The sequence below is a fragment of the Lampetra planeri genome, chromosome 12, assembly GCF_965212315.1.
Source record: "Lampetra planeri chromosome 12, kcLamPlan1.2.h2, whole genome shotgun sequence".
NCBI classification, from domain to species: domain Eukaryota; kingdom Metazoa; phylum Chordata; class Hyperoartia; order Petromyzontiformes; family Petromyzontidae; genus Lampetra; species Lampetra planeri.
Window position 1 is genome coordinate 14,888,857 of NC_136118.1, and position 14,459 is coordinate 14,903,315.

Below are 14,459 nucleotides of genomic sequence, written 5' to 3' on the forward strand. Positions count from 1 at the left end.
TCCAAATGTAACTCTGGTGAGTGAAATATAAAAACCACCACACCACGTGTTGATGAGGAATGGGCCAGTTGCAACCAAGAGTTAAGAAGTCTGAAAGCTGTAATTGAATCCTATTTAGAGCAGCAGTCTCATTTAATCACAATGCATCACTTGCTTTTGTGGCATTTGTTCTGACGGGAGGCATCACATGATCTATTCAGCTCGGCAGAAACGCGATAGGCAGAGCGTGGACGCTAAAAGGCCAAATGGAAGCCGTCCCAGCCCAGCCCCACAACGTGCTGGGGGGGGGCGGGTGTCACCTATCAGGTCGCTTGAAAGCCACGCGACTCCCACAACGGAAAGCGAGCCGATCAGCCGTGGTGGGCTCCCTTGTTTGTCGTGTAACAGACCGGTAATGTGCGGTAATGTGTGGTAATGAGCTATTGGATGTCGGCTTGTTCGGGGATCGCGTGCTTATCAAGCGGAGTGCAGAGCGCCCCGCTGCCGCCGTTGCGATGCACGCGGCGGATTCACGGATTGATTACCGCACGAGGAGGGCACATGCAAGGCAAAGATAGAGAGAGGGGGGGGGGTGGTGGGGGGCACGAATGGAAGGAGAAAACGCGTGCAGAATGCGCGCTGGGCGGGTGAAAACGCCGGGCGCGGCCGAGGCAGCAGCGTCTGGCTGCGAACTCAGGCGGGGGACGGGAACGCGAGAGCAGTCACCACTAGCGCGTGGAGGTCACGTCAGAGATCTGAAAACGTCGTTAGAAGATGTTTAAAATCGGTCGTTAACCATTACACGTCACACAAATAGCAGCTGCATCGGCCAATTATTTTTTGACATTTGGCATTGGAAAATTGTATTAAAGGTTTATAAAATGTAATACTTTACATATATGGGGGCATCTTATATCACGTACATTTCTGTTCACATAAACTTCAGGGGGGAAATATGAAAAAATTGCTTACATTAAGTAATCCATATGATTAAATTCAATACATTTGTCAATTAACTGTGTGGTCTTCAAAGGAAACATATAAATCGGGCAAATGTTTGGCCTATGGCCCTTCTTCATAACACGTGATATTTAAATGTTCATAAAAGAAATGTTCTTTTAGATTTTACTCATCATAGTAAGACTTGTTGGTGACGAGAATCTGCTAAAAATTGATGCAGTGAAACCCACCATCTGTCGAAGCAGCCTTGCTGCTAAAGTACTGTTTTAATTAATACTACTATTTAATGTTTCCGTTTTCATGGCACCATTTATGCTGGGGCATCTCTAGAGTGCTTTATCTGTAAGCCAAACATCGTCTTAATTCCTGTTTTAGTCAACCACATGACACAGTTTTAAAATCCTGTGTTACATTTAACTAAAATTATAATTCAATGCAAAAAATATAAATTCTGAAAATGAGATAATTTTCCATAATTATTACATTAGAAAATACAAAAACACAGTTCAGACCGCTTATGTTTCGATCAATACTGTAATTTGGAATCACACGCCCACAAATAAAAGGTTGATAGTGCAATAAAAAAATGTATATTTATAAACGGGGGACACGGGCCGCTGTTGATGTAGAAGAAGAGAGACGAAGCCCACGCCACATGCGGGGTACTGCTGCTGCTGCTCCTGCAGCTTTAGAGTGTTTGATCACTCCGCACATGCCTCGCGATGCCAACTGGCAGATCAATTTTTTTCCGTGGATTAGCCCAAAACACAGCATTATAAATTAAACAGCGTATGCCATCTCGCAACAGCAGGGCACACTGCCCGAGCCGTGATCAGGCGCACGAGAGAGAGAGTGGGGGGGGGCTGGAGTACAGTGCCGTGCTCACGAGGAGACTCAGAAACTCGTCACAGACCCTGGTGAGGGGGTGGAGAGAGATGGAGCATCGTGAAACTGCCCTCCAGTGGTTTAGAAAAATAACGCGAGAATAATGAGACGAGAATAATGAGAGGAGAATAAAAACAACACGAGCGAGCGCCACCCTCGAAACGGCCTTGTCCTCTCAACAGCCCCAGAGTGAAAGTCATCAACAGACTGCAGTGAAAGTCATCAACAGACTGCAGTGAAAGTCATCAACAGACTGCAGTGAAGGAACCCCATGCTCCTCTGTGCACCTGTTAAACGCGAACTTCTCTCCCCACGGAGGAGGGAATGTGTCCACGGCGAACTGCACCCTGCACCCTGCACTCTGCATCCTGGACTCTCACATCGCCACCTCAACCCCCTGCCCTGAGAAGAATAACCACACGGCACTTACTGTAACAAGTCAGAGAGCACATTCACGGCTCAACAGTTTATGATTTAGAATATCCAACACTAAACTTTCACTCACCTGCTGAAACCCCAATGGTAAGTGAATACGGGAGAGTTTATTCACAAGCCAGATCTTGCAAAACACTGCCGTGTCTCTTGCGGTACCGACTAAACACGCCGCCCACGTCACAGATTAAGCACGCACACTCGGCATCCGAAGCTTCGGAATCTTTCCAAATAGCCGACTCCAGACACCCGTTCACGTTACTTACTGAAGAGGCTGTCACTGCAAGATAATGACCAAGTGAAGAGGTCACCATAAACTATGACCGTTGATGCCACGGTTCCGCAGCACGGAAGCCCTCTCCGCTTCTTCCCTCACAATGATCGATTTAGGAGTTGCCTCCACAGTCTCTTTTCTCAAGCTCTTCTAACAACCTTGCTCAGTGCAACTCTCATCTCTGCCAACTGTGATAGTGCTCAATCTTGACTTAAAGCTGTCGTGACTGCAGGAATTCATATTCTTGGGTCTTTCGGTAAAGTCACGTAGGTAGGTTAATCCACCTGGCTGTGATGTTTCCATCCTAAAAAAATATCAAAAACCAAACAATAACAAAAATAACAAAAAACAAAAAAATAACAAAAAACTACCGACGTTTCGATCGCAACGCAAGCGGTCGTCATCAGGCTGATCTAAGAGCCGCAGCCACGTCGGCGCACGAGGAGGCTGAGAAATGTGACCTGTTGATGATGTAGTAACATCAGAGAGCCGCATACAACAACTAACATCGGAAGGTAGGATGGAAACATCACAGCCAGGAGGATGGGAACATCACAGCCAGGAGGATGGGAACATCACAGCCAGGAGGATGGAAACATCACAGCCAGGAGGATGGGAACATCACAGCCAGGAGGATGGAAACATCACAGCCAGGAGGATGGGAACATCACAGCCAGGAGGATGGAAACATCACAGCCAGGAGGATGGGAACATCACAGCCAGGAGGATGGAAACATCACAGCCAGGAGGATGGGAACATCACAGCCAGGAGGATGGGAACATCACAGCCAGGAGGATGGAAACATCACAGCCAGGAGGATGGGAACATCACAGCCAGGAGGATGGAAACATCACAGCCAGGAGGATGGGAACATCACAGCCAGGAGGATGGAAACATCACAGCCAGGAGGATGGAAACATCACAGCCAGGAGGATGGGAACATCACAGCCAGGAGGATGGAAACATCACAGCCAGGAGGATGGAAACATCACAGCCAGGAGGATGGGAACATCACAGCCAGGAGGATGGAAACATCACAGCCAGGAGGATGGGAACATCACAGGCAGGAGGATGGAAACATCACTGGCTGTGATGTTTCCATTCTTCTACCTTCCGATGTGAGTTGTTATTTGCGGCTCTCTGATTTTACATCAACAGGTCACATTTCTCAACCACCTCGTTTTTTGTTATTTTTGTTATTGTCCTTGAACATATCTACGTAACTTTACCGAAAGACCCAAATAATGTGATAGTGCTGTTTGTTGCTGGACTACTGTATTTGTTGGGCCTTCGGGCCTGTGCTCAGTAACTGAATTTAAAGAAACAAAATTAAAAACTCCTCCTGTCCCTTGCCAGCAGAGGCTTAGTCTCTTGAGTTCTCAACTGGGTAAACAAAAGAAACTGTACTTCTCATAGACACGTGTATTGATAGATAAATACGCAAAGTAATTTAATGCATCCACATTCTCACTTCCAACCACATACAAATATAAATTATACAGGCCACCGGTGAGATCGGTGTTTGTGATTCACGTGTGTTGGTGGCTCACCACTTACCTTGCCAAAGCTGCCCTTTCCAATTGCCCGGAGAATCTGGAAGTGGTCAAAGTTAACTGCAAAACAAAAACAGATTGAACATAATGAGAAGACTACAATTATTATGCGCGCTATTCTATTCTTGCGTATGATGGCAGTACTTTTAGGAGCTAAATACCAACGTGGAGGTCTGATAGCCGAAAGAGGGCTGTCATTTTGCTGTTCGTCCTCCATTAAAGGGGAGCAGTGGTTTATTACGTGGTCTATAGTTTGGGTTGCATGGCCAGTGTCTGTCATTTTCCATTCATGAAGGAGATGTTGCACATCGCCCTGTTGATGTTCTGATGCGGTTCATGGTTCTACTACCGGTGTCGAGGAGGAATGTCAAAGCCAGGATGTGCGATGTTTGTGTCTCAGATGAGGTGTTTATTCTGCATTGAATAATGGGAATAGTTTTAACAATAACGTGTGAAATGTGTAAGCCTCACTCGTATATGTTTAAAGTAGTTTGTTGTACACAAATAACTTTGTTTTTCACTCACACTTGGACACTATTGCATTCTTTAATACAACATTCATTGAAGAAGTAAAAGACAGAAACGCATTTGGGGGCACAAATTCACGAGGCTACTTTGCCGTTATTCTGCACCGCCTGGGTTTGTGCATTGTAGATTTGCAAGTTGCAATTGACCGCAGCCGGCTCGCTGCACTGCGACAGCTCCCAGTCCACACACAGCAATGTTCCCGAGCGGCAAGGCTCAGGCTGGAGCCAGGGTGGAGCTCGACACACAAATATCAAAAACTTGTTTCACAATTCACGAGAGGAGATTCTATAAACTGGGGGCATGGCCACGTAATTGAACCCAAGTTGGGCATGGCGATCAATTTCACGTGCCCGTCCCTACCGCAGAAAGGGTTTCACCACCGAGGATTAACTACATTCTGCCTTTGCCAGAATATTTACGGCAATGTCACCACAGTTCCAATATTCCCAGTGACTAAGTAGCATATGCCCACGTCTTATCAATGATCTATTTGACGTAAAAGTGTTCGTCACTGGAATCCCTTGCTGCTCTAACCCCACACTGGTTTCGGTCAAGCACACATCCCTCTGCTCGTTTGCCCCATTTATAGCAAAACTCTCGCGAACGCCTTCAACGGAAGTCTCGATAAACGTATCCCTTCTCGAGATTCCACATGCCCTTATCTAATATAATGCTACAATGATAGCCTTTTCCAGTTCTGCGTCTATGGTTTCTTAACCCGTATATAGCTATAATTTATTCAGTTCTGCCAGCATATGTTGAATGCCCTATGTCAACATCTCAGCAGTAATTCTAGACACTTGCTGTGTGCGTCGCCATGGTTTAGCAGTTTTACTGCCGTTTCCAACTCTTCTCGGGGCTTACGCTCTTCTCCAGCTCCTCCGTGTTTTCTATCTATTGTCAATGATGTTGCCCCTGCTCCCGAGCATTCATCCACTATTCGGCCGAGTCTTGCGGTTCCCGTCTGCTGATGAGACGCTTCAATCCTGCAAGCCATGCCCCCTTCTCTAACACCTTCATTCCTGGAAAGCCTCTTGCTGCCTAATCCTTTGTAGGCGGTAAATACGTTTTTGTTTTTTAGCATGTGCATGTCCTCCATCAAATCCTCCACCGTTTCCTCCACGTGCATTTGCCAAGAAATATCACTGTCCCGAGCCGGTCTCTCGAATGTTTTGTCTTTTGCTCGAGGTTCACACCAACCCCACGTTGAGATTTGCACTTATATCTGCAGCCCTGTACATCGACGTCTTCAAAAGGGATGCCCTGTGCTAATCTCTAGCAGCGGTGCAATCACCCAACCTCTCTCGTCTTCACATCTGGTGATGTCCATGTCATTTAGCGTAATTTTATCTTGAAATTGGGTATGATAGTTAACTTGCAAGGACCCTAGAACCAAGAATCCTTGCCTGTCAACATCTAGCCGTCTACCAGCATTGATTCAAGCAAGCCTGACCGATGAAGCAGTCAATGTCGAAACTGGTGCACAGTTTGTATTGAGCTGCTGCAATTATGCACTACCAGAAAGCCCTGTGGCCGATGGGATGTGTCAAAAATACTTTTTTTTTTATGTGGAGAGACATCATTGGGAAGGAGATGTAATATCTGCTTATTTATTGTGGTGTAGTGTCTGCAAGGATGCGGATTATTACATTGTCTTGCCCAAACGTTTGTTTTTACGTGTTCTGCTCCCCACATCGTCGCGGTAAAAGTCTTACTGTGTTTGCAGTAAACACGTCAGTTGTAAAATTGTAAATGATGTCATGCAAATGCACACATTATAACTGACACAAGTAACAACTTAACCCGAATGCATTATTCACATCGTGCCCCTATTTCCATTCCTATATCATTAATCCAATTGATACTGTATGTGTGATGTCCTGTGTCTGTCACGAATGCTCTTGACATGCTGTTGGCTAAATATAAGAATCACCAGTCATGTCCTACATATTTTCATGAACAGTAACCGTGTGTACATAACAATTATTTTTCAGTTCAGCTTCCATCTGACTGCTTAAAGTAATGTAATGTATGTGCGTAGAACTGATTTCGCACCGTACTCCGTATGAAGCCAACCGTGTTGCGAAATAATAAGCAGGTTATTAATTAACTAGAATGAATCCGGCCTGTGTGCACTGACCCTTCGCACATTTACGAAGGCAGCGGTCTCTCGATTAAAGCAGCCTTCCGTCAGCCACACGCATCGTCGTGAAGTACTTTCTCTGTGGGTGTGGGATGAGCCACACGCTTACAAAACCCTCCCTGCCTGCACAGAGTTCCCTCGCCGCAAATTTAATTCCTTTTCGCTTAAAACTGCATTTAGCATATTCACGTCAGAGATCAGGAAGTCAGGATTCAGACTTGCGTAATTTGACTGTGAAAATTGTCATTGTTTGGCTCTGTCGGGTAGTGGAGGGTTTCATGACAAAAAAATTTAGCTAGATCATTGTGGCCTAACCTCAAATGAATTATATGTTTGTAATGTATAACTTATTCTAGACTGATGAATACCGTCCATAACACAACAAGTATTCCATGATGAAATGTGCAAGCAAGAATACTATCTATTAGGTGAGAGCCTAATGTCTTTAAAAAGACGAAACTTGTGGAAACACAACGTCCAGGTCACACAGGACATGACAGCAGACACAGTGATTCAACTCATTATGCTCAAAGAGTTGTAAAATTGTTAAAGGGAGTCAGAGCCAGTGGAGGAGGAGCCATTGTGTTGCTGGGATCTCTCTCCCATCCATCATCACGTCCGGATTGAAGAACAAAGAGAATTCGAGCTAGGACGGTGAAATACAGAGGGCAATCCAAAGCAACCGCGGATAAAATGATGCTATGCATAAAGTGTATGCATATGGTTTTGAACAGAGAGACCCGAATACCTGCTAATTATAAAGTGTGTACTCACTTATTGAAATTGAATGTGTGTGACTCAGGATATGACCGTGAGTTCAAGGTTACATTGTAAATCGTGGCCTTGATGCAAAATCAACATACTCTACTGTTGTTAAAGCATCCCCAAGTAAAACATTCCAAGGCTCTAATGTAATGTGGAACACGGTTAGAATTTCCATCAGTCACTCACAACCAAGTCTGTTATATAAAGTTGGCACAATTCACATTCAACTATTTGACTAATTAAAATTTACTTTCCAGCCAAACTTCCCAAGTGTATGCAGGAATTTTCCAAAAGTTGCAATGAATGTCTCAAGGTAGCCAAAACGTACGTAAAATATTTTCATGCAGAAATATCCCAATTGTTATTCTGGAATAATATCATAAAGAAAAGTCTATTCAGACCAACATTCTATCCTGACCAACAATGTATTGGAAATGCCAACTTTACGATCAAAATCTCTGAATAGTCAAGACTTCAAGCAGGCTTATTGTGGGATATTGCATAGCTTGCGATAACATCTGTCATTTTCCACGTTGTATCCTGCAGGACGTGCTGAGGGTAGGTGCCACTCGCAACCGTTCTCTGGCGAGACACATGGACCGTGGGTGGTGCGGAGACACTGATCTCGGACAGAATGAACGTATGTTGAACTTCTTTTGCACCGTACATAGCCAACTGTGCTAATCATCGGTGCAGAATGATGATGAGCAGAGTGTGGGCGTTTGTCCTTTTTTGCAACAGGAGCTACAAGTACAATTCTGCAGCATAACCATCTGACCAAAACATTGAAATTTAAGATGTTGCCAAAGTTTCGAAAATGAAGATTAAGGAAAATGAAAATCTGATAAGAAATGTTGCCAAATTTAAACAGGACGCAATTGGGCTCAGTTGGTTTCCCATTCCCTTATTTAGCGAAGTAATCACGCGATTCGTAGCACTACTCTACACCTCAGATTCACACAAGTACAAGCCTGGCACCGTGTGTGATTTGCCACGATGCATTAGCACGCGGTGTCTCTGCCCGCACGAGCAATGGGGTCGCCACTTATCTCCCATTGGTGGCCTTGAGCCACTGGTGGAAGTTTCACATTCTCTTAGTGGGAACCAGTCTCTCGACTGGACGACCACTGTCGACTTCTTACAAAGTGGTGTTTTTTTAATGTCTTAATAATGAGATGTATTTCTGAGTGTGGCCATGGCCAATCAATGGAATGTAGACTTTTGGCAGTACAGTTGTATATGATTCTAACACGACTCGTATGGTACCTTGCTGTTGAGTATGGTTAGCATTTAACACGTAATGTATTAAGGCTGAAATCTGATATGCCTTCCCGTCTGTGACCTTGACCTTATCAACGGAGGTTGTGTCTAACACTGTAGGGTGAATTTATTGTCAATTATAAGCTTCTTCCTGTTCTCCAAAACTTGCGGACAACAAATGTTGCCATGGTTTCATGGCTACCGCATTGGACTTGCAATGCAAAGGCCACCGGTTTGATTTCCTGGCGCTGGTAGTTGAAAAAATGGGATATTTTGTTAAATACCCCCAAATCTGTCCACCCAGTCGTGTAAATGGTTGCACGACAGTTAGTCGATTGGCAGGTCTACGACATCTGGCCAAGTTGGAAGAGTAGGCCGAGAATACCGTCTAGAGGGTCTCTCTAGAGTTGTATCTGGAGGGGGCTGCACATGCTGCAAAGATCGACCCATCGAAGCACAGCAGCACAACCAACGCAGGCCTTGGATGTTTTTGCAAGTTGCAAGCACAATAGAAAAACAAGCCGGCAGTGAACTTTATAAAAAAAAACAATAAATGGACAAAGTCTGTTTCGCCACCAAATAATAATAAAAGAAACACGCTCATCCATCAGCCTGTGGATTTTCTGGACAAATTATTACGTTGGCAAACTCTGGGCCAGTTTAAATTTTCCGATTCCCATCAGCAGAGTGCAACCTCTTTAAAAAATTCTGCCGGAATGGCAAATGTTACTTGGCAAGAGCCATCTACGAACACAGTGGATAACATTTAGCACAGTACAGTAAATTATATATGTCGTATGAATGCGTTCACCCAAAGCAATGGATTTCCCCATATGTGGCCCCTGGTGGGAATTGGCCTTTCTCATCTAAAAGGTCCCCTTTACAAACAATTGTGTTTACCAGGTCAAAGATATTCAGTTATTCAGCTTCACTTTCAAATGAAAAGCTATGCTGTTCCTGGTGAGGCGGTGGCGTACCACCCATGTATGCAATGCATTACATCAGTACCTTTTAAAATGTAATGAATAATTGACAAATTGATTTCCATTTGGCAAATTGATTACAGTACTGTAAGTGCAAATGTTAAAAACAATGCAGTACATCCCTGTCATACATCGTTGTGTACACATATATTCCGCATGGGCAGTGGCCCCTGCCCCCAGACCCACAAAACTGTCTTTTTATTGACATTTACCAGAGACATTAGATTGCATTTGTTTTTATTATTATTAATGTGAGGACCTATTTAAGAGCCTTGACATGTTTAGACTTTCCCCGCCTTTGGAAATATCTGGATCCGACTCTGCCTGTGGGAATTTACCACGTGCAGTAGTAATGTGTTCCAAGTCAGAGGTTTCAATGTGTCAAAAGGTCCATAAGCCTGGCCTGTAGCCAATCGGAGGGAACGCTTTAGAGTATTCTTGTCAATAATCTATATCCCCGATGTATTCACACTCACTTGTGCAACACTGCAGTTCCTTCTCACAACTAGCCACAGTAAAATGTGTTCTCAGTTTCCTATATATACCCATTAGTGCCCTCCGTACCACTGCAATCATACTATGCATGGACAATTCTCAAAGTACTTCGAATCAGGAATTAATTTAACGTACAGCCCGTTGACAAGCCAGTGCTTTTTAAAGTACGGTTTGTTTGACCGTACTGAACCACCCTGGAGACTACGGGTTGGTGAAGGGTGGGGGTGGGACCCAGAACCGGTTCAGACATCACTCTGATGTTAGCCATGGCAGGGAATCGAACTCGAGTCGCCGGGCTCCCAGGGCAGCACGATAGTAAACCCCCTGTGATGTGTGAGAGTCCTTAGAGCGGGTGCAGTTATAAACGGTGGACCGGGATCCAGGTGACGAGATGAAGAGGCGACCAAGAGTAGGTTATCGTGAAAAGCAGCAGACCAATGTGCCTCAAGAATAAAGTGTTCAATCAGGGCACATTACTTGCCATGAAGTTAACAAGTGCAGACCTCTTATCTGTTGTACCACTACCGAATCGTGGGGTAATTAGTTTTCAAGACAGGTCAAGGTGGGCAGCATAGATGTGGAGAGCTTAGAACAACAGTACAACAATGGATTTTGCTAGACTATCCTCTGCAGCTCACCATAACTAAAGCTATTGTCGGCCATAGGCTATGGCCTATGGATAAGAAATATAGACGCAAATAAGCTTTTGCAATGACACTGAGAGACAGAAATAGGAATGCATGGATCAGAGAAAAAATACAAATCAGAGGCGTCACTGACTGTAAAGACAAGTGGATTTGGGGAGGACACATTCCTCGAAGGGAGGACGGCCGATGGTCGAGACTGACAACAAACGAGCAGCCAAAGGAAGGAACTCTCTCTCCAGCGAGGATATGCAGCACAGAGGAGCGATGAGATCAACTGCTGTGCAGGGGCGAAAGGGATTTTTGCACGATGAGACAAGGGATGGCAACAAGTGGAAGAGCCCTTTTTCCAGCAGTGGATAGATCATGGCTACTGATGATGATGATAGGATGTGTTTAGTATATATCGAATATTTTTCTAATGTTCAATACAGATAAACAAAACGTTGTTTTTTTAATGTTTATTTTTTATGCTGAATGAATACAGTACCGCACAAAGCACAGTATATAAATGCTGTTGGAATGATGCAGTGTTAAGGTTTTAGTGTAGCTTCATTAAGAGCGTTTATGTGATTAACACAAGGGGTGTCTGTGTATGAATAAGGGATATACATCCAGCTTTGTTCTGTTTGCTGGAGGGTTTAATTTGTGTCAGCGGTCGAGCATGCTCACAGACACAGTCGGGTTGGAGGGAATTTAAATATAGCTCGATTATCTATTATGAGAAACACCAGTGTTGCTTTAAATGGCATCAGGTTTTCCCCTGCCCAAGCAATCATTAATTCGTATCCATTTGCAGTCCTCATCGGTGGAAGTTCCACATTCCCATGGCAGGAGAAAAATACATTTTGCAGAAAAAATTTCTGTTGTCATCCCACAAATGATGTCCTGTTTTATTGGCTGTAGTGAGATATGAATCCGACTGGGAATTGAACTCATATTCTTCCAAGTGCGGGCCACAGTGCTTCCCAGCAAAAGTGTTGGTTAGGAATGAATGTTTAGAAGGTAGAATGAGAGTGGTATTAGACTCATTCTCGCACGAAGGTATTCTCAACATCATTGCGGTATTTCTGCCGATACCTGGCTTAACAACCTTCATTCTCATTAGTGCCGGAAAAGTTAGTCGATTAAGGCTATGAATCGATCAAAAAATTAGAATTTACTTCTTTTTTGCTACTTCATCTTACCCCGCGAAGGCAAGAACCCCCCTCCAAGCCACACCCAGCCGATGTTGATCGCACCACCAAGTCTCGCACATCACCTCCCGTCCAGCGGCACACATAGGAACAGAGGTGAGACTTGCCTTTTACAACTATTTGTGTGCGCGTTATCCGATTAGTCGAGTAACGGAAAGGAACTGAGTAATCGATTACTTAAATAATTGCACAGCCCAGCTCCAAATCTTAAATTCCGAGACGAGGTACTGTATACTTCTGCACAAATTACAGATTTAAATATGCAAGACCAATGTCACTTTCCATGAATGTGATCTTGATAATTGTAGCCCGTTGGCATTGTAAATACAGCTCCATGACGGGAACATATGGTTCTGTATCATGGCAGCTGCATATAATATGATAATACGACTGTATCTTAGTCACCGGTTCAGCTGTCATCTCGACATCCTGATCACATTTCACGGCGCACTATAATAATTGACTCATGAGCAGACAAATGTAAATGTTCTACAACTTCGATAATACTGTTATACAACACATTGTACACATTCTAAAAAGTCAAAATGTTCTTTTGGAAATTACAGCTATCAATAGTGTTATAGTCACTTTGCATTTTGGTAACTTTTCAAATGTGGAAGGGAAACCCCGGAGTAAAAATCTACCACGGGGAAAGAACTTGCGAACTCCAAACTAGACAGGTATCGCCAGGGCCCGGGGTCGAACCCACGTCCACCTGCGAACCAGGCGAAGGAGGCACGACATCTCGATCCTCGCCACGACGGCGCCCCACCATTAATGCTACATCACAATCCGTATTTTTCCTAGAGAAATCCGATGAGCTATGAAGCTCTTCTTCACAAACAATCCACCGTGCGTGACACACGACAGAGCCACCACCACTCACCGTCCTCGTTCTCGTCGAACACGACTCTCTTCGAGGAGTGAGTGCCCCCCATGGTCGGCCCGTGCAGCCCCCCACCATCATCACTCCATGGGCTCGGGGCGCAGCAGCAGCAGCAGCGGCGGCGGCGCCGTGGCTCCAGCTCGGGTAGAGGAGGAGGGGAAGGAGGAGGAGGGACGCGGAGTTCGTCCCGTGGCCACCGAGGCGACGGCGGCAGCGGCAGCAGTAGCGAGAGCCGGGAGGAGACCGCGGCTGGACTGCTGCTGGGTGACCGCTCACAATAAATAGAGAGATGCCCCCCACCCCTCACACCGTGTAGCCTCCACAGACTGTTGGGGCGAGTGCTGTTAGCGAGTAGCAGCACCGATGAAGAGCCGGCACTGTGGCACACGAGGGGGTGGGTGGCCAGCACCACGCCCGGTCGCCTTCGTCTCCCTCCTAGCAATGATTACGCACCGCACCAGGTACTCATTTGAGGCTGAGTCGACCTAAGAGAGGCCCAGGACCGGTTCAGACAATCGTCACCGGTGGTGGCCGTGAGCGAAAATCAAACTCGGAGACGCCGGGATGGAAGAGCGCTCCGCTCCGGCTGCGAGAGGGAGAGGGTGAGAGTGTGTCCCGCACTCCGTGAGGTCTTTTAATATTTAGAGTCTCGTCCACTCGGTGGCACGCGAGTCGGGGTGGGGGAGGAGGAGGAGGATGGGGGTCCTGCGGGGAGGGAGGAAGAGGAGGGCGCTGCGGGGTTGCCTAGCAATGGAGGAGGAGGTGACGTGACTCAAAGTGCCACGAGAGTTGTGTGCGAGGCGCGCAACAAGACGGCGACGCTTCGTGGCGCTGCGCGTCGCTCGCTCCAAGTTCATCGCGCGCGGTGACGCCTCGCTCGGGACGCAAGCAACTCACTCCGTCGTGCAGTGGCGGCTTAGTCGTCGAGGCCACAGCCCCTTCTTGTGTCCGTCTTCCTTCATCCTCGCCCCGTGCCCGAGCCACCTGGGCGGCTCACTGCCCGCTCTCCAGCTCAGCACCGGGCATGGCTTAGCACCAGCCATGCCTTAGCACCAGCCATGCCTTAGCACCAGCCATGCCTAAGCACCAGCCATGCCTTAGCACCAGGCATGCCTTAGCACCAGCCATGCCTTAGCACCAGCCATGCCTTAGCACGGGGCATGCCTTAGCACCAGCCATGCCTTAGCACCAGCCATGCCTTAGCACCAGGCATGCCTTAGCACGGGGCATGGCTTAGCAACGGCCATGCCTTAGCACCAGCCATGTCTTAGCACCAGCCATGCCTTAGCACGGGGCATGGCTTAGCAACAGCCATGCCTTAGCACCAGCCATGCCTTAGCACCAGGCATGCCTTAGCACCAGCCATGCCTTAGCACCAGCCATGCCTTAGCACCAGCCATGCCTTAGTACCAGCCATGCCTTAGCACCAGCCATGCCTTAGCACGGGGCATGGCTTAGCAACAGCCATGCCTTAG

General features: G+C 46.3%; 1 protein-coding gene across 3 annotated transcripts in view; it reads right to left on the reverse strand.

Annotated features, from left to right (window-relative positions):
- LOC144721746 (serine/threonine-protein kinase 32B-like) overlaps positions 1–13,597 on the reverse strand; it is a 40,389-nt gene extending 26,792 nt beyond the window's left edge. For all 3 annotated transcript variants that reach the window (XM_078599631.1, XM_078599630.1, XM_078599633.1), the window contains exons 1-2: positions 12,985–13,597; positions 4,089–4,144 (exon numbers count right to left, since the gene is read on the reverse strand). In XM_078599631.1, coding sequence (XP_078455757.1) covers positions 4,089–4,144; positions 12,985–13,036 — 108 coding nt within the window. In that variant the 5' untranslated portion in view covers positions 13,037–13,597. The remainder of the gene's footprint in view (positions 1–4,088; positions 4,145–12,984) is intronic.
- Positions 13,598–14,459: the final 862 nt, after the last annotated feature.